The 20,781-nt window shown below is 38.3% G+C and overlaps 1 protein-coding gene across 2 annotated transcripts in view; it reads left to right on the top strand.

The window, feature by feature from the left end:
- The window catches only part of lrfn5a (leucine rich repeat and fibronectin type III domain containing 5a), a 125,001-nt gene that overhangs the window by 101,321 nt on the left and 2,899 nt on the right, over positions 1–20,781 (top strand). For both annotated transcript variants that reach the window (XM_067613618.1, XM_067613616.1), the window contains 6 exons: positions 1,203–1,331; positions 1,467–1,647; positions 2,280–2,435; positions 2,676–2,935; positions 5,268–5,735; positions 20,456–20,729. In XM_067613618.1, the coding sequence (XP_067469719.1) occupies positions 1,203–1,331; positions 1,467–1,647; positions 2,280–2,435; positions 2,676–2,935; positions 5,268–5,735; positions 20,456–20,729 (1,468 nt within the window). The remainder of the gene's footprint in view (positions 1–1,202; positions 1,332–1,466; positions 1,648–2,279; positions 2,436–2,675; positions 2,936–5,267; positions 5,736–20,455; positions 20,730–20,781) is intronic.

Below are 20,781 nucleotides of genomic sequence, written 5' to 3'. Positions count from 1 at the left end.
GCTGTTGAGGTTGATGAAGTGATGAAGTGATGAATCTGTTAAGACTGGGCGGTGATGGGGAGGCAGTGGGGCATACATAATGGCAGCATGAAAGCACTAAATGCAGAGAGGAAGAAAAACATATTTAAAAAGACAGCCACAAGATGATAGTGACAATGGAGGTGTGTTGATGTACTATTGGATGGATTTTACCAGCTGATGTAATAGCTGATAGCTCAATTGACAGCCCCAGATAATGACAGCAAAGGAAATTATGAGTGAGCATGCATGAGAGATGTGAAAGGCATGATGGTATGAGAAATATAACTACAGGCTTATGTATGCAAAGATAGTCTTCCTGACCGAACTTTTGCATAGCTCCATTAGTCAGAAAATCTCCAACAAGACTCATTAAACCACTCCCATTGTATGTGGAAAATGAAAAGTTATCATGATATATAATTTATGTTTTATGATATTACTACTTCATTGACACTGAATTATTAACAACCAATATCTAATACTCTGGTGCGACTTGGAGATCTAGTAATACTTCTCCTTGGAAAGTTTGGTCTTAATCTGTGAGGAGGCAGAGACACTGATCTATGATGTCATCAGGCAACAAAGCCTGGAGCTTCTCCGGTGAAGACGATGAATAAGACGCTTAATTTTTTGGATAGAGCAGCAACACCCAGGGTGCTTTTTATGGGGATATGAGTGCATTATCTGCTGGCACTAGAATGAAATAAAACTCATTTGGGTGTTAAAAAAGCACATTCTTCAAGGCCCCAAAGTCATAGTCGGTTCATAGTCAGTGGAGCAGCTCAAGGCTGTCTCCTGATGGCATTGCAGTTTAAAGCCTCAGTTCTCTAGTTTGTAGCCTTTGGAGAGAGTTGTTCACGCTCATGAATATTGAATGAGCTGCACAGGATAAAAGGAATTCTACATGTGAATCCTGTTTTAGCGTGAATTCTGCTTCTAAAAATTGAAAGTTTTCCCATAAAATGTCTCTTTCAAGTCTACCATGCATTGGAACACTTAAAAGACAAACATGCAGCGACACCTTTGAAAGGAATGCTCTGTAGTAATAATCTGCAGCTTCACTCTGACAGCTTCACTTCTAAAAATTTGGTGTTGTTGGAGTTTTTTGATAGGATGATTAGAAAAAGAGTATATATATCTTTGTCTCTATCTATTTTAACTATTCACACCTCCGTCTACAGTGTGAAGAGAAAAGATTTTGCAAACATGACACGACTGGTGGACCTAACGTTATCCAGAAACACCATCTCCTACATCACACCTCATGCCTTCACCGATCTGGAGAACCTCAGAGCTCTACATCTCAACAGGTAACATACGTACTGTAGACTGATATGTGTTTGTGATAGATGAGTAGGCTGTAGTACAAAATCCTTTCACTTCACATGGAAGGCTGCAAAGTACTGTATGTGGACAAAGATTTCTATTTCCTCAATCTCTCTCAGTAACCGGCTGACGAGGATAGGCAATGATACATTCAGTGGGATGTCGAAACTCCACCACCTGATTCTGAACAACAACCAGCTGGTGCTGATCCACCAGGGAGCATTCAACGACCTGCTGGCACTGGAAGAATTGGACCTCAGTTACAATAACCTGGACTCAATTCCATGGGAGGCCATCCAGGTCAGGATCTCTTTAAACTGCAGCAGCCTTTCAAACCTGTTTGGCTGGAGGCCCTTAAAAACATCTGAAGCACAATGAAAGTGTCTTTGAAATTAAAATAAGAGGTCTTAGGGGCTTTTGGACGGAACAGAGACCATTTCATCAAGACCATATACAGTCACTGAAGACAATTTTTTAATATTTAAGCATTTTTATTTGCTCACAGTTACAATTTTACTAATGCTTTTTGTCAGTTAGCTAGCATTTTTTATGTATTATAAATGTCAGGGTCTCTGTGGATCAGCTTATAAAAACATTTGGGACAGAGATGTCTAAGTAGTTACTATACAACTTCCATTTTTTGACTATGCTGTTTTTAGTTCAACTGTACATTTCTTTTACCAGGGGAGATTAAAATGACATATTGTGATAATGATGTGTCATAATGTGATAATTTCCAGGATGCACCCTGGAAAGCCTTAAGAAATTAAATTAAAATTGCTCTTTCTCTACATCCCTACACCCTTAACCTAACCGTGTTACACCTTTGTAAAGACTTAAAGAGAAAACAAATGAAGAGAAAATATTCAACTATAATTCTTAGGAAAAAGGAGCAAAAGATAACAAAGCACTCTGTTTTTCTCTTCCTACAGAAAATGACCAGCCTCCATACATTGAGTTTAGACCACAACATGTTGGACTTTATTCCAGAGGGAACCTTTTCCCTGCTACAGAAGCTCAACCGGCTGGACGTCACCTCCAATAAACTCCAAAAGTTGCCACCAGACCCTCTTTTTCAGCGAGCACAGGTATTCCAAGAGTTTATTTTTTCCCCCCACTGCAAGTCTAAAAAAAAATGCCTAAAACACAGCAATTAGGCATTTCATACTGAATGATTTTGCATTTGTTGTGTATAGAGGGCAACAAAGTACATACTCAGCTATTCAGGTGGAAACTGGTTGAATTACACAGCTCATTGAGAATATGTGGAACTGGGATTTGCTAGACTAATTAAGTTTTTAAAAAACACTATGGTTTCACCCCATCAGGTTCTGGCCACATCAGGGGTCTTGACCTCCTCGTCTTTTGCGCTGTCATTCGGTGGAAACCCTCTCCACTGTAACTGCGAGTTACTCTGGCTGCGAAGGCTGAACAGAGAGGACGACCTGGAGACATGCGCCTCACCCCAGCACCTCTCTGGCCGCTACTTCTGGTCCATTCCTGAGGAGGAGTTCCTCTGTGAACCCCCGCTCATCACCAGATACTCCCATGAGATGAGGGTCCTCGAAGGCCAGAGAGTTGCACTCAGGTATCTGTGTCAGTTCTTCTCTGAAAAACATGAAAATAGGGAACACACAATCAGTTAAAGTTTTTATTCTATTCTACACTTTCCTCATTATTCCTTTACTACTCTGCAGTCTTCTCCATTTCCCCCTCACACACAAACACACATAGGCATACTCTCTTTTAATTCCTGCAGTTGTGCATTATGTTTACAAGCTGCTCAGGAATACATGAAATGCCCTACTGTTCAATGAAGCACAAGACAGGGAAGTCACACTAAAAATTTTAAGGGGGACAAAACTAAATCAAGACAACAATAGGTCTGAGAGACGATGATTACTTAATTTGCATATATATTGGTCACACACTTCCAATCATGATAGATGTTATGTTTTCAAGTATGGAAATACGATGAAACCGGGAAGAAGGAGCAAAGGAAATCAATGAGGGGCTATTATTCTTTTTCCTTTATTGTGTCCCATCTTTGGCTCCATGTATAAGGGATAAGTAGAGATTAGCAAAGGGTTAAATGTTTTAATGTATGAAAATACATAATGCCGGGGAAGAGTGGTGGTACTGTATATTATGGAGGCACATATTTAAAATGATAATGTAAACTTGAAAATGAAAATATAACTCCACAATAGCATTATAATTTTCCACATATGTATGTTGTTAATTGACTAAAAATTAAGATGAAAATGCAGTAATCCAATTTGCATTTGCAAAATGAAAACAGCATAAATACAATAGATTGGGGGTGCTGTTTTGCTTATTGCATTTAAATATTGTCTGGTGTAAATCAGGTTAAGCCTTTGAAAATGAAATGTCAAATGCCATTGTTAATTTCATTTTCAAATTGTTAGAAAATTGCATTTTAATTCTAATTGTTACTCAAACATTGCTTGCATATATATATATATATATATATATATATATATATATATATATATATATATATATATTGCACTTTAATTTTAATTTTCAAATTTGAAGTAACATTTGAATATTGTCCACTGTACATCGGGGCACAACTTTGAAAATTAAATGTCAAACAGCTTTTCCATTTTCATTTTAATATGGTCATAGAACGCCCATATGAGTATGTGAAAATGAAAATGCAAATTGGATTATTGCATTTCAATCTTAATTTTTACTCAGATAACTATTGTGGAATTACATTTTCATTTTCAAGTTTACATTATCATTTTAATAAAGTCCCCTATGGGCTTCCATATCACATGAATAGGTGTTTGATAATAGATTTTTTGTATTTTCTGGTAATAACTGATAATTGTTTACACAGTTTTCATTTTCCATTTCATAAATATGTATAAGGTAATGCTTCTGAACTGTACAGCTGTATGTTGCTTTCACTAGCCCCCTATCTTCTTCTTCATGCGATTTGGAGCTCACTTTATGAGAATGTATTGAGAATGTGAAGTGTGATCCTGCAGCCAAATCCACCAAAGAATTACCACACACCTCTAATTCTATTATTTTTCACAGCCCTTTACAGGAATAGGGAAAGGTCACATTGACCTTGCCATTTGCACTCTATATGTTTGACTGCTTATAATTTTGATGACATAAAAGGTCTCTATTATTGCATCCACTTCAAATTAGTCATATGTTCAATTAGATGAAAAATCATTGTAAGAAATCCAGAAGTATATTTGTTAGGCAAAATTTTCAAAATATGTGACATGTACCTTTTTGCACAATACATGTTTCAGTTGTCAAAAGGCTTAAAAATCAGCCATTAACCTGTTTTCTGCCCTGCTTTTGCATGCTCCACTTCATGACAGAACTAAATTAACAGGTCAAATGGGATTGTAGCTTGTATGGCCTCAGATGGTTATTGTTATTTACAGAAATTTACAGAAAATTATGTATACTTATAAATGAGTCAAAGCTTCATAGCCCCAAACTATAACTGTACCCTGTGAATATTTAATAGACACCTGATAGATGAAAAAAATATACTTAGTCTGAGTGTCTTCGGTGTAAAATTGTTGCTCCATTACTCCTTAACTTGTCTTTATTTCTTATACCTACTTTTCTGTTCCACTGGGTAGCTGTAAGTAGTTCTTTGGTATCCAATATGTATGTACAGCAAAATTACACTGTAATTTGCGGGCTGTAATGTAACCCAGTAGGTACCCAATATTCTAACTTTAAATAAATGAACTCTGTCTAAAATGTAGATAATGTTCAGGCTCTTTTTCCCTCCCATTTTGGTCCCAGAGGGAAAGTGGAGAACCACCATCCAGCATTGATATGCTTTTACTGTACAGTCGACCCCATTCTGTCTTGTTTCTAATATGTTCCACTCCACTGGTTTTCACTCCTTAAAGGTGTAAGGCAAGAGGTGACCCAGAGCCAGCCATCCACTGGATCTCTCCTGAGGGCAAACTGGTATCGAACTCCTCCAGAACATTGGTCTACACCAACGGTACTCTGGATATCCTCATCAGTACTGTGAAAGACACTGGCTCCTTCACCTGCATCTCCTCCAACCCTGCCGGTGAAGCCCACCAAACTGTAGACCTGGCTATTATAAAACTCCCGCATATCTCCAACAACACCAACAACATCCAGGAGCCTGACCCAGGATCATCTGATATTTCCACGTCAACCCGCGGCGGGGCCAATGGGAGTAACGTGACGGGCGACGTGAAGGGCGGGGTGGATAAGAGGGTGGTGACAGCCGAGGCCACGTCATCAACGGCACTAATCAAGTTCAACTTCCAGAGGAATATTCCAGGCATTCGCATGTTCCAGATACAGTACAATGGGAGCCAGGATGACTCACTGGTGTATAGGTAAGACTGACAGAATCACTGCGTCACCATGAAGAGTCAGACAGCATGACAGACAGCACACCATGGAAACAGAACAATGACATGGCCAATGTGGAGGGAGAGAATTACATGTCTCAGCTGTATAGGTTAGATTACATTAGATTAGATGCAACTTTAATGATCATGGTGGAAATAGAGACACAGACAGACAAAAGTGGATGGAATTAAGAATATATGGCAAACAGGATGAGGGCACTACAATGTTACAATCGTGTGAATGAAATATAGGCTACGGATAAACAAGGGCAGGCAGCATATATGTACTATGTAGGAAATAACACTCAAGATATCAAAAAAAGGCAATTAAAATATATAAGAAGCTATTTAAAAATCAAAAATGTGAATTAACCAGGATGAGTTAAATTTGTTGTTGTCAAAAGCAGAAATCATTGTAATGTGAAAGACTCTATGATCATTGTTTTTCTTAGAGCATATGTCATTGTCACAGTTAATAACATTGCAGAACAGACAGATAGTAAAATGAAAATGACATGGAGATAAAACAGGGATGGAGAGCGAACATGGCAGACAAACCTGAGACATGAGAAACTTCATGATCTACCATCAAACCTGGCAGAGCAAGGGAGCACATTCCAGCCTGCTGACTCACCAGGGCGGCCTTGACAGGGAGAGCTCTCTGCTTGCTGTTCTTGACTTTTGCCGTTTGCTCAGGATTACGCAGATTAGATCGATCTCGCTGGGAATGATTGTTATTTGAGCTAAATATTTACTCCAGTGAAATGGGGGTGAGGGAATTAACAAACACAGAAAGCATTTGTAGGGAAATCGTCCAGTATTATCTTCCTTTCATATCATTGCTAATCCCCATACATACTTCATCAGTACACATCATCATCAAGAGATGCGGGAGCGTTAGGATTGACCGTCTGAGTCACAATGATGACAAAGCCCTAGGTTGTTATGAAATTCATCTCTGAAGACAGACTTTTTTTTTTACTATGAGCTATGAATTTGTGATGTTGATCTTTTACAGTATTTATCTGTCTATACTAACATACAATAACAGACACTGATCATTCATAGAAGAATCTGGTATTATCTGCCTTGCATATTATTCCTAATCTCTCTACATAATTCATCAGCACTTATCCCTATTCAGAGGATGCATCATCAAGAGATGGCACCGATGGGATTTATAGCGGTCTGTCTTGTAAAATATAACATCATAGCCTTTCACTTCAAGATTGCTGCAGAAACTGTTGCAAAGAAAAGCTTCTTTTCTTCTCTGTCTCTCTTTTTCTGTTACTCTGCCTGTCTTTCAACAAATGCACACCAAAGCCTTTGTGCATTTGTAGGATTTTTATCCTACAAAAGGCAGCATTTATACTTTTAGCCAGAGACTTGTTGAAAAGTATGAGATTGGAGAGTATGATGGACACAAAAACAAACAGCTTCCTGTGGGGGCACGGTGGATGAGTGATTAGACAGCCTTTCACCACCCACCCTGATACTTGCTCGCTCTGCCACGTCACTCAGAGTCTGCCTTTCCTCCTCTCTTCTTTTCAGCAACCCCTTCCTCCTTTTTTTTTTTCCAATATGAAGAGCTGAAGTCATTTGCGTTTCTCTGTGTTATTTTGCAGCTCTCTTGTCTTTAGATAGCGGATTGATTTCCATTCAGTGCCTCTGCTGGCACAAAGCAGCAACACCATTGATTCTGCTTTTTCATTACCCTAACACAGAGAAAAGGGACAGGGAGGGGACAGGCAGAATAGAAGAGAGGGAGAAAGGCAAAAGATGAGTGAAAAATGTAGGGAAACAACAGAGGGGAGAGAGGGCTAAGGAGGGGAAAGAGAATGACTCAGACAGTATGCTTACTTTTCAGGTTCAATGAGAGCTTATTGATTTGCCACACATTGACATTTCTGCGCTTTACTCCCTTCCAGTTCAACATAATGCTCTTGGGTGTGGTGTGTTTCTGTATGTTTCTTTCATACTGTGAATGCAGCTCTCTTTGTAAACAGGTGCAGATGTGTGTGACAGTTTAAAGCTTTTACAGGCATATTGTCCCAGTTATGATAACTTCCTGGACATGCAATATCTGAAATGTAATAGTTGTAATACTTGATTCCAAATTGATCCCTACAGGAAAACCCCCACCCACTGCTCCTCTCAGTAGGAGGTCAGGGTCAGCTGCAGAACAGCACTCCTGGAGCTGACAGGGATTCAGTGTCTTGCTGAAGGACACTTGAGACAGGCAGATGTTTATTGATACAGTACTGTTGTTCTAACACCAGTCCTCCCGCTTAAGTATTGTGTTTCTGTTCCGGAGGCAGGCCTGTTGCCCAGTTGTGTCACAATAATAAACCCACAGTAAACAGCAAACTATCTCAGATTAGTGTCTGGTCATTTCTTGATGTAATGATGGGTTTTGTCCTTGTGGTCACGATCAACTAGAGTAAAAAGTAGTGCTGAAAAATTAAAATCAAATCCATCAGTTATTTTTTATATCAAAATCTATTTGTTAGAGTGCATGTGAGTCTCATCATAGCTTTAAATTAACAGTGAAAGTTTTTGCCCATGACTGTTGACCTCACCGGATTTAATGAAAACTGTCATATAAATTTACTCAGCTGTAGAGATTAACTCAGCCGTCGAAAATGAACATTAACTGCATGAGTTGGTGAAACAACCAAAACCTGTTACCTAGTTAACATGCTCTCTGCATGCTGGAGTCTGAACTATTTCCAGTCTTTTTGCTGTTCATAAAAAACTCACTGATTGGTAAATCCCCTTCTAGATAAACATCAGTGATGGCATCAGTGCGGTTGTTGTCAAGTGTATGACAGACAGCTGCTGAACAGAGTTGTAAGCAAAGCTTGTTTTAAACACATTATATCCCCTTTTGAAGATGAATTTGGACCTCTGATATAGGGACTTTGAAGTAGTTTCACTGTCTCTGTGAAACTGACATTAGGCCAAGCAGCTACAGTGTAGAACTGTAAACTGTTGTGTTAACTTATTGCTGTAATTAGATGTCACAGTCAGATATCAAACCATTGTCAAACATCACTTACCAGCAGTTTGTCATTCTAACCATAACTAGCCAACAGCTGTTATATAAATACACCAGTTTTGAACATCTTTATTTACTGTAAATATTACTGAGCTATGTAAAGTACACCACATCAGATATTAACCTGAAATGTGAGCTAAATTCATAGATTTTCTGCAGAAGCTGACTTTTGTTTGACTTACTGGTTTGAACCCTGGTGTATTGCAATATTTCATATGATTCTATTCATGTCATAACAAAACAAATATGCGTGATACAAACATATCTTCTTTAAAACTATGTAGAGCACAAATACAGGCCTGTAGTTTAATTTTAGTCAAGAAAAATTTAAAGCAGTTTTCAGATGTTTGGATCTCTCAAGATCACCTTTCTATCAAACCAAAACTAAGAATGACGCTAATGTTGTAGTGTCTTCAAGGTAATATTCCAAAGAACTACAATATTTCATTCAGTAGGGATTTGAAGAGGCTTTAGCAAGCTGTATATATATAGCTTTTATCACACAGCTACCAAAAGGTTTTTTTTCCCTAATGCTACTCAAACATGAGCAACTCTAAAACCTTGAATATTTTCTCTCTTCCCTTTGACGCCTCTTAAATGGAAACTAAGGTATGAAATTGAGTCATCCACACAGCCCTTATCTAAGCCTCAGCTGTTAACCCCTTATTTCAGGGTCAGGTCAAGGGAAAGCTGATGTTGATGAAATAATGTGGTGACCTTTTACACATGACCTGTCTCGGCAGAGGCAGCACATGCAGTCTTTGGCCTTTACACCTCGCTGGTTTTATTGAACAGTTCACAGCCATGTTGATGATAATAGTAAAACACTCAGCCCGCATCGACAGCGACAACAATAAAATAGCCACAAAGTAGAATGTGCTCTTGTTCAGACGTAGAGCCAATTATCGCCCTTAATTAAGGGTTCTGATGAATGCAAGCCAATCTGAGATGATAGAAAGAATGAATTCACAAATTGTAAGATGAATAGATGTATTGTTTAGTCAATGAATAGATGAATGATGAATGATGGTGGTAAAAAGATGTGTCTCTTGAACGGAGACAGAAAAGAACAAAGAAAGAAAGAAAGAAAGATACATAGATAATGATTCCTAATAAGGTTAACTTAATAAAACAGTTTAAAGGTTGTTACTAATGTCTTCATTAATGGCTAATAAATTGTGTGTTAATGCTTTATGGATCAGTAATACACCATTAATAATGTTAAGGTTAGTAAACATTAACAATATTTGAGCTGACAGGTTTTTAAAAAAAATCCTTTTCTACAGGATTATAAATGCACTAAAAATAAAAAAAAAATAAATGCAGTACAGGAGTAAAACAGATAGACATAAAATAAGACAAACAATAAAATAAGAAAAAGATGAATAAATAAAACAACTCTTAACAGTAAGAGAATACAACATCCATAAAGATCAAGGCAGTAATATGAAATCACTAAAGCTTGTCTAAATGCAGTAGCTGAAAATCAGTGATTCACTGACACCTCTGGTTGACAGTTTAAAGTCTGTTTCTTCTCTGACTGTTGGCTGTGGTCAGAAATGTGCTGTACCACACCCAGCAGTGATGTCATGGGGTCCTGAAGTACATCTATATGTCAATGCAGCCAGGTGACAACCACTGGTGGTCAAAACAAGATTTCCAGGAGGTGTTAAGTTACTCTTTAATTGCAGCAACTGAAAATTCAATAATGGTGTCAGTACACATGTTAACATGCAGCTACCTATGACAGTGATTTGTGTGAGATAGTGTACCTGTGACTGGCAGAGAGTTACAGTTTGTTGCTTTTCTTGCTAGTTTGTGGAGAGGGAGATGTGTCTATATGTGGAGCCCAAGGCCCAAGGAAGAGGCTGGTTCAGAGCTTTCAGTGATAGCTACAACCATGGCTAAGATATGTTATCCCAAGGTCTCGAAAGCCCATTAAACAATGAAAAAGTCCATTTTGGTGTTCATACAAAACAAGCAGGTCGGCAGTATAGGAGCTAAACCAAACTGAAAAATACTGAAAATTAATCTCCAAATTTTTGAAATGCTGTTTTCCATGCACATATCCATGAACACAAGCCCTACACAAATGGTTCATTTAATGCTTAAGTAGGTAGAATAGTTCCTTCACTGTACCACAGACATTTAACCATCAAAACACAGTATGCTGCTAAATCTACAGCTAAATTGTCTTTGATAGGACACAAACTCTACTTTGACATTCACTAAGTCACTTAAAAGCACACACCAAACCTATTCTCCCTCTATCCTAGTCCTCATCTGCTCTGCCCATTGTTTTTTTTTCCCTCTATGCTCTTTCAGCAGTTGTTTTCCACTCCAGCAGACCCATTGAGCTACAGGGGCTGGTTGCCATTTGCCAAAAAAACTACACATCAAGCAAATTGTGTGGCAAGCTTTTTTATGAGGCTACACAACAGGGGGTGGGGGGTGAATCCAGGCTCTTAAAAGGCATACCCTCTCTCTCTCTCTCACTCTCTCACACTAGCAGGAAGTACTTTATCCTTGCCAATGGTCCCTGCGGCCCAGGTATAACACCTCGCTCAGCTGTGCTTAAGGCGTGAAAAAACATCCGCCTTTATCCTGCCGTAATGTTCCAATTCTTATTTTATAGCACCATAAACATATCGCAGGCCTAACGTAACAGTGTTGTTGTTGTAAGTAGTCTATGGGGTTTTAAACATGGACAAGTAGTAAAGAGGGAACAGCAGTCAGGGTGATTCTGCTGGACTGGAGAGAAAGGACCAAAAAAGTGCAAAGGTAGTAAGTAGTAGTTTTAGAAGACAGGATATTAAAGAAAGAAAAGGATGTAATGAAGGGTAATTACAACAGGAGGGAGGGTTAAAGAAAGATGAAAGGGATCAAATTGAAAGAAAAAGGCAAAGGAGAAGGAAAGGGGGAAAGAAGGAAGGGTTTCGGGTAGGAATGACAGGACAAAAAGAGGATGGTCCAGATGCATAAAAATAGAGGGAGAAGGAATGAAGGATGTAAGAAAGGGAAAGAACAGGAAAAAAAGGGATGAAAAGAGGAAAGATGAAATAGAAGTTGGACAGAAGTGGGAGAAATTACATGAATGTATGGGGAATCAAAAGGACAAAATTAAAAGTAAGCATGCATATGGAAAGAAACAGCAATGTGGAAGAGGAAGCAAGGGAGGAGCCAACCATAGCATTAAGCAGCAGTGTGGATGACTCAGCTGAACTGGAGGAATGGAGCTGAGCTGAGCTGGGCAGGTGGAGGTCTACAGCCAGATACAGATAGTGCTGAAATGTCTTCCCTGCATCTAGGACAGCTTTGGTTGCGTGGAACTACTCTGCTGTGCTTGTTTGCGCTGAGCTCAGCAGTAATGAGCTCTTGCTAAGTGTGGATCCTTCCTACTTTTGTTTTGGAATTAGAAAATTACAAAAGTGGCAACTAGGCCCTGTGCTTATTGTTTTCATTCAAGAGAAGATCCCAGAGTCTTCCCATCTGACATAGTATATAATATACTTATGTGTTTTGATTCATTTCATGCATTCATTTCATGCATCCTTCACCATAGTGGTCAATAAATATATATTTTCAAGCTGTTGTCACTGTTTTGGCATAAAATGGAGGCAGCAGTGTTGTCCTGTCTTTCATGCCCATCACTTTATGTTTTAAATTACTTGGCAATGGTGAGAGTGAATCAAAACACTGAAAACCAAAACAATGAGCTTAAAGACACTGAAATGCTCCATAGAGCTGAGTGGGACTGCAGAGTAAGATGAAAATTCAGTGTACGTCCATCACTATTAGTAGCTTCTTTCATATTTCACATAGTCATTTCATCCATTGCTAATATAAAAAGATATTGACTAGTGTAGCTTTAACCTTGGAAGTTAAAGGTCTTTTGACTACAGATTTTATTTGCTAAAGCTCTTTTTGAACAGCAGTCGTAGGCATGTTACTCCCTAACAGTAAAATCTTATTCATGGAAATAATTGAATTATAATTTGTTTCATTTCATCTTTTATTACTGTATCCCAGCATTAATGACCTTGTAAAGTCCTAATATTAACTGATAGGGGAGAACAGATAGCACTGATGTGTGATGTCTGTGGCATCTTTTTGCTTGATAAGAGGAGTTTTATGTCAAATACTTCCACAAAGAGGAGCTAAACTTTTGCGCAATGTTTAATCTCAGCAATTTTAGTGTGTGAGAGTGATTATGAGGAAATTAAACCAAAGGGTGGGGATATTTATAGTTTTTGGATAATACTGCAACAGTCTGGTATTAAATGAGGTGGCAACGTGTTTTATTGGAAGCTATAATATTATGACAGTAATTAAAACAGTAATTGTTAGACTCTTCATTACTGAAAGAAAAAATATTCTAACCCTTTGAGTAAATTGCTACCACCAGTGTGAACTGTTATACTTACACTGGAAATGTTGCTAGACCAATAGCTAGTGGCTACTATTGACTTTTTCAGCAAGTGCATGACTGTTCTCTTCAAGTCTGACTTTGAACAGGGTTTAATGAATAAAAATGGATGGGAAGGTGTTAGCAAAGCCCACCTGGTCTGGGCTTAAAATCCCTGTTCCACCTCTGACTACAAGCTGTGTGGTTGCTTGTTAACCATTAGATCTGGCATCAGGGGCATTATGCATGGTAAAACAGAGATAAAAAGCTAGGTTCTGCAATGTTTTCTGTCTGCCTGAGAGACTCAGACCTATTAGCATGGCTTTGTGCCATCTGCTGTGTAAGCCACATTAGCTTTGAGGTCAGCAGTAATGGGGCAGTAGTTGAACTACCATTAATACTCTTCACTTTGTGCTTAGAAACCAGTGATTCTTAACTGGTTTGATTGTATTCACCAACCATACAGTGGGCTGGGATGTCATGTAAGAGTGTCTGTTTAATTGAGATATTTAATTAAATGATATTCAGTATCAAAGAAACAAATTGTGCAACTGTCATGGTATCGTTTAGTGGATGCATTGTATAATAATGTGAGAATATGAAGATATCACATGTTTAAAAAGTGCAGTGTAAAGAAAAGTTTTTTAAACCCATAACTGCTTTTGCATGCTATTTTGTTGGCTTATCTGACAAGGTTTTCCATGTTTCAGGCTATTTAATTTAGACTAGCTTGCATTACGGTAGCATGGGAGGCTTTAGCCAGAAGCACTGAATACCATTTTCTAAAATAATTGGACTGCCTACTTTTAGATATGTATCTGTGACCCATATTTGGGTCCTATCCTCTTTGAGCAACACTGCTGTGCAATTTTACATTGTTTTTTTGTTTAAACACTTCTAATGAGAGTGGATAGTGGTAATATAATGTAGTAACCTACTGATATATGCACCAATTTACTTGCTGCTTTTACTTTTACCAAGTCAATTAAAAGATGCAAATAGCTTTATTATCAGGATTTTGGTGTGTAATGTGATAAAAGTAAATGAGAATTGAATGACAATGTTTTTTTGCACAAATTAATTTATCACCAAAACAGTAGCTCTTTTGGTGCTTTTGATGATACCACAGAATCTCCCTCAGCAGATCAGGTTTAGTCAGTATAGAAATGTAGATGCTTCTTACCCATGTTGGCTTAAAGGTTCAGGTTCAAAGATCGTCCCTGAACTTGAAAACAGCGGCAGATAAAAAAATCATCACAAGTTCCATTTAGTAGATGTTATTGAGCTTTTGATCATATCACATTATGTTCATCGCCATGTAATTGTAGATCTTTGGGATGATGATTGAAATTTTGCTTCCAAAAACAACAAAACATTGTTTATCCATAGACATAACATCAAATTAATGACACATTTCTTACTCACTTTTGTTTTACTCTTAAGATGTAACATGCAACATCCATATATAATAGAAATCCAACTGTCAATTGTACATTTTTTTGAGTAATTTTCATCAATATTTAACAGTTCATTTTTAGGACATTTTACAAAAAATTTGGTGCAATTTGATACAAATTACAAGGAAAATGTGGGAAAAAATGTTAATATTGTATATTAATAGTGATATCTAGTGGGTAAGTACTCACTTAATATATTAAGCTTCATATTTAGTTCTTAATTAGCAAAAAAATTAAATGAATTATATTCTTAACAATTATTGAACAAACAGAAGATAACTTACTTTTCAGTGTGTCATTTTGTGTATACTAAATTGCACAACCCTGTCTGTAAAATGTCCTAAACTTAATAATTAATTAATAATTACTCACAAAATTTCCAGGAAATTTGTAAAACATTAAAGGACCTGTACAATAAAGCATTTTAACGTCATTCTTAAAGGAATAGTTCAATATTCTGGGAAATACACTAATTCATTTTCATGCCCTTTAGCTTAGCTTAGTACAAAACCTGGAAACAGGGGGAAACAGCTTGCCTGTCTCTTGCCAAAAATTGCAAAATCCATCTAGCAGCACCTCTAAATCTCACTAACTAAGTCATTATAGCTTGTTTGTTTAATCTGTACAAAAAAAGACTCCAGGAAGTACAAGAAATTCAAATCACCGCTATCAGGAACTGGAGAACTTTCACTTGCAAAAAAACAATATTACCTTGAAGCTACACGAAACTACTAAAGAGCTAGCCCAGAGTAGTGAATATCATTTAAAAACATTGGAAGTTGTTCACCCAGTGTATCACACATGGTCTGACAGGGCTCTGCTGCTAGCGGAGCCGCTGAGTGAAGACTACAGCTGAGTTATTAAGAGCCCTGGCCCCTTATCGCGCGGCTCCAGCTCGACCTGGAAGCCCTGGTCTTGTGTGTTGAATCATTGCCATGAATGCCCTTTTTCCCCAGGAATAATGCATGTTTGTGGCCTGAAGGCTTTGTCCAATATTTAATCAAGTGAAATGGCCTGAAATAGAACAATCTGGTATCATAGTTCACTGTTCTGTGCATGGAGGCAATCATTTGTCTTGAGACAAAAAGCTGAGAGCAACTAATGGAGATCACATTGGCCTCCTGGCTTTGTCCTCGACCGGAGCGAGGAAAGCTAGAGTTGATTAACACGCACACAAACTCCTGTGCACTCACATCCGTGTGTACACGCGTACACAATAAGGGTTTGGGGTGCACCAGCATGTACTGCTGTATCAGTGATGAATGTTGGCAGAAAGCCAGACACAGTGACAGCCACTGGGAAGAGGAGGGTGCCATGGGAGGAGAAGATTACTGTAATGGAACTCAAACACATGCACAAACACACACACACATATTTATACAGTATACTGCAGACACATATAGACATGAGTACACGAAATGCATACTCATAGAGCAGCATGCACACAGACCCTTTCCCTCGCTCACACTATTCATGTAATGAAAGTGTAATGAAACCCAGAAACACACACACATACACACACAGGCGCCCTGGGCTGAGGGCTTGGCAGAGCAGAGTAGATAGATTAGTGTAATTGTCTCGGCCAAGGAAATCATCTGCCCACTGTAGGGCTTCAAATACTGGCAGTGAGATCCAGCTCAGACACAAAGAAATTAGCTACAATGAATGAGTCAGTTTGGAGAGTTCACAATGCTAACAGCTCACACAGTAAAGAAATAATCGTATGTGAGACAAAAAATCAACTGATTTGCATGGAAATGTATTTTGTAGGGTCAGCATGCAGCGGAACAGAGTCCAACATATGCCAAACACATTCTCAATATCTTGATTGTTCCTTGTATCTATGAATTATAAATGATGACAGCTTGGCTTACATGATGATTGTCATGTTGACAATGAAAACTAACTATGCAACGCGAGTGTCATTGGCTGGAGCATCCGGTTGGATGGATTTTGTTTAGGAACATTCTAATTTGGTGTGTGTCCAGGGGGAGTCATGTAGCTAATGGTTTCTGGGAAGTAAAGGTTTCTGAGGTGGGGAAAAGAGAGAATGTCACATATTCATGTGGATACAGGGCGAAACAGCAAACAAACCCTCACATAATAACACATAATAACTGCCCATTCACAGATTTTCAAAACACATCCAGTAGTTATCCAAATAAATAGTTTAATATTTATCAAACGTTGTATTATTCCGTTAATGTAGCTATAACACGTTGACAGAGATAGAAAATAGATAGCATGGTTTGAAGCAGATGTGAGGGGCAGGGGATGTGTATTTCGTCATTTTAGAAACACAGGCAAGTCAACTTTAGTAATAGAACCGAAAACTACAACTTTGCCTCAAAGGGCTTTACAACGTACACAGCATACAACACCCTCTATCTAGACCCTCCATATGGATATGGAAAAACTCCACAAAGAGCCTGAAAACCTGGAAAAAAGGGAGAAACCTCAGGAAGAGCAAAAGTCCAATAAGATCTGTCTTCCAGGACAGACACAGATGCAATGGATATTGTATAAAGAGCGAAATAAGAATAGTGAAAGAAAAATATAGAGAAACAGAATGATAAGTATAACTATTAAAAGTACAGACTGTGACAAAAGAAAACCCTGAATAAATGAATGGTGTATGGCTACATAAACTACTCCATGCTATAGCCCTCACTATAGAGATTTTAGAGCAATGTCATTGACACAACATGAGGGAATATCTTTTGGAAGAATGGTGTTTGTCTGTCCACAGAGTTGCACAGCTTTGATCATTAATTTGGCACTTCTACTCTGTCTTATTGACAATGCTGATGAATGATGACAACAATTTCTTGCTACATGGAGACGTCTATACTTAACACATTAAATGATATTTAAAGACTTTCAGCCAGAATGAGATTTGACTAGATTCCTTTATTGTAGCTTATTGTCCAGTTTACAATAAACAGAGTGCCCTGTAGTGGCAGACCAATAAATATATTGATATCAGTGTGTATGTCTGCCAATGAGAAACATAAAAAGAACAACTTTAAAATAATATGTCATTGTTAAAAATCCACTACCAGCCAGGCACTTTATTAATGTTATTGTGAAAAACTAGCAGTACTAAAACTGTGACTGTCACGTCTCCATGTCATGGATATAAATCATATACTAATCAGACTACAGGCACTTACACCAAGGATACATTAATATTTAAGAGGCTCAGCCATGTGTGTGTGTTCTATCACTTTTAAGCATGATTATATTAACTCTTATGTGTGTGTGCATGCATGTACCATCTGCCTATGTGAGTGACTAAGGGCACTCACACTGTCCAAATCATCAAAGAATCACACGGTGCCAGCTTTCAGGGTCAAGAAATGTTCCAACAATCCACTAAATATTCATAACTGTTTACTCTGTCTCTCTATTATATGCACACACACACACATATATATATATATATATATATATATATATATATATATATATATCAGAGACATACTGTATTAATGAGTTAATGAACAGCAGCCTCTGTTTGAGAATATGACAGTGTTTAAGCCTGCAAGAAAAAGATGAACCCAGAATGTGCCGGCAATAGACTAATAATAAAACAAACTTCCTTTTTTTTCACAAAGATATTAATGCTTTGCTGACTAACGCACAGCCACACACACATTTATAAACAGAAATGAAGCCCAAGGCCGCAGCAATAATATGGAGATTAATTTCTGTCTGTGTATGTATGTGTATACAAATGTGGCTGCTTGTATCTGAGCTTGTAGGAGCAGGTGACATTCGCTCCTGTCATTAACCTGCACACTTCAATGTCACTTTATGTGTCCCAGCACAGAAATAATGGCATTGTGTGTGCGTGTGTGCGTGTGTGTGTGTGACTTTGGCGGCCAAGGTTCGCCTCCTTAGTGATGAAAACATCAAGAGAAGCAAAAGGGGAGAACACTCATGGTCAGCCAGCGTTCCATTGGTCCTATTAGTATTCATGGGGTCATATAGATGCTCACACACAGCCACACACACACACACACACACATTCTTACAGCGTTGTACTGTTATTCCACTGAGGGCACTCTAATGACCTACCTGTACATCCATTCCCTGGCTCTTAATACCAACCATTAAACCTGAACATGTCTTCTAACCTTCACTTAACTCTAACTCTAAACCAGATGCTTAACCTGGCCAAAACAGCCCTCTGCTCCACTCAGTGCACACCAGGCCACGGGCTGTGAACTAGCCGCCCTCACTGGTTTTAATGAGGAATTCCATTAGCATTTTAATGAGGAAATCCAGGAAAGCTGACAAACCATTTTAGGGAAACTGAAGGGCAGATGTGCAAATTCCCCGGTCAATGTGACAAGTCTACAGTGAAGAATAACAAACTGAAACACAAGTGGCAAAGAACCTTTGTATTTGTCTAAATGAATATCCGGATTGATTCACTGTGAGCTGAAAACAAATTCCCTTTTATGTTTCATTGTGAAACCTGAAGACAAAACACAAAATATTTTGTAATAAAGAACACCTGTACTTGGGTGCAACTCTCCAGTTTGTACACAGAGGAAGGGCGTCTGCCTGAAATGTCCGTGCAATAATACATCATTTAATTGGAGTGCTGTCCTGCTGCTGTCTTCTGGGTTTTTGTTTTTGAGGATTCAGCACCCAGCTATACACAATGGAGCTGAGCTTGTTGATTCTTTATCATTTCAATCCTTACATATTGTAGGAGAGTAGAAAGAATTTTAGTAGAAAGAAAGCACAGGGTTAATGTAGTATTTATAATGTGCAGAAAGCATATGTATTTGCTATTATCACACACTAGACTCCTTTGCCTTTGCCTGAGGACATGTCCACCTACTGTTATACAAAGGAATATAGCTAACATTTTACCCAAGTCATATGACAATGAGTGAGTACGGACGGTAGAGTTCTGTACAACAGCAATAATCACTATTTTTATATTAACCGAGAATCAAATGACTATTTGAATGTAAAACGGGTCGTGCATAGTGATGAACCTACAGAGAATGATCAACCAATTTAGCGTTTTAGTGTCTTTTAACTCATTGTTTGGTTTTACGGGCCACAACTTGACTGTTTTGGTTCACTCTCACAGCTCTCATCAGTTTTGTTTCCAGATGCAGCAGGCAGCTGTTTTCAGCGCCAAATATTTCCCTTAGGAGTTAGTGGAGAGGAAAACAGAGCTAAAAGGAGAGTGAATATTTTACTTAAATTTATCAGGTTTACACAAACATGACTCCAAATGAATGCGAATGTTGCTCCGTTACTGTGGGATGTGTAAATAGACAACTGTTTGTCTACAACTGTTTCAACTTAAAAAGTGATTATATGTCAATGTTGTGTTTGCGGATTTTATTTTATTATTTTTAAAAAATACATTTTATTTACTTTTTTGCTGCCCCTAAGTGGCCAGAACATCTGTTATTGCAGGTGTAACATTTGCACTGAGGGCAGATTATAATGAATGAGCAGGTAGGGCTTCAGAGTTGTTGATGAACATCAAATTGGCTGTTCTTGTGATTTCAAAGAAGTACAAAAGTACAATATGACTAATATGCCTTATTTCAGACCATATAAATGATAACTATACAGTAGTTTGAGGAAATTTACAATGATGTGAGTGTATATATTGTTCCAACATGATTGGTCCCAATGGGAATCCAAACCCTAACTTTCCAGTGCATTCCTCTACTTATTGCGCATTTACATTGTTTGTCTAGTTGTTGATGTTCACAAAGATTTAATATTTTGTATTTCCTGTCCACAGAATGATCCCCCCATCGAGCAAGAACTTCCTGGTCAACAACCTAGCAGCAGGGACCCAGTACGACCTCTGCGTGCTGGCCATCTATGACGATGTCATCACCTCGCTGACAGCAACCCGTGTGGTCGGCTGTGTGCAATTCACCACTGAGTCAGAGTACATGAGGTGTCATTTTATGCAGTCTCAGTTCCTCGGTGGGACTATGATCATCATCATCGGAGGGATAATAGTGGCCTCTGTGCTCGTGTTCATCATCATTCTGATGATACGGTACAAGGTGGGTCTCTGTCTCTCTTAATGCACTCTGGCCAGAAAGTAGAGAGAAGAAG

The sequence above is a fragment of the Thunnus thynnus genome, chromosome 16 (assembly GCF_963924715.1).
Source record: "Thunnus thynnus chromosome 16, fThuThy2.1, whole genome shotgun sequence".
NCBI classification, from domain to species: domain Eukaryota; kingdom Metazoa; phylum Chordata; class Actinopteri; order Scombriformes; family Scombridae; genus Thunnus; species Thunnus thynnus.
The sequence above is the reverse complement of the archived record's forward strand: the minus strand, read 5'-3'. Positions and strand labels throughout refer to the sequence as shown.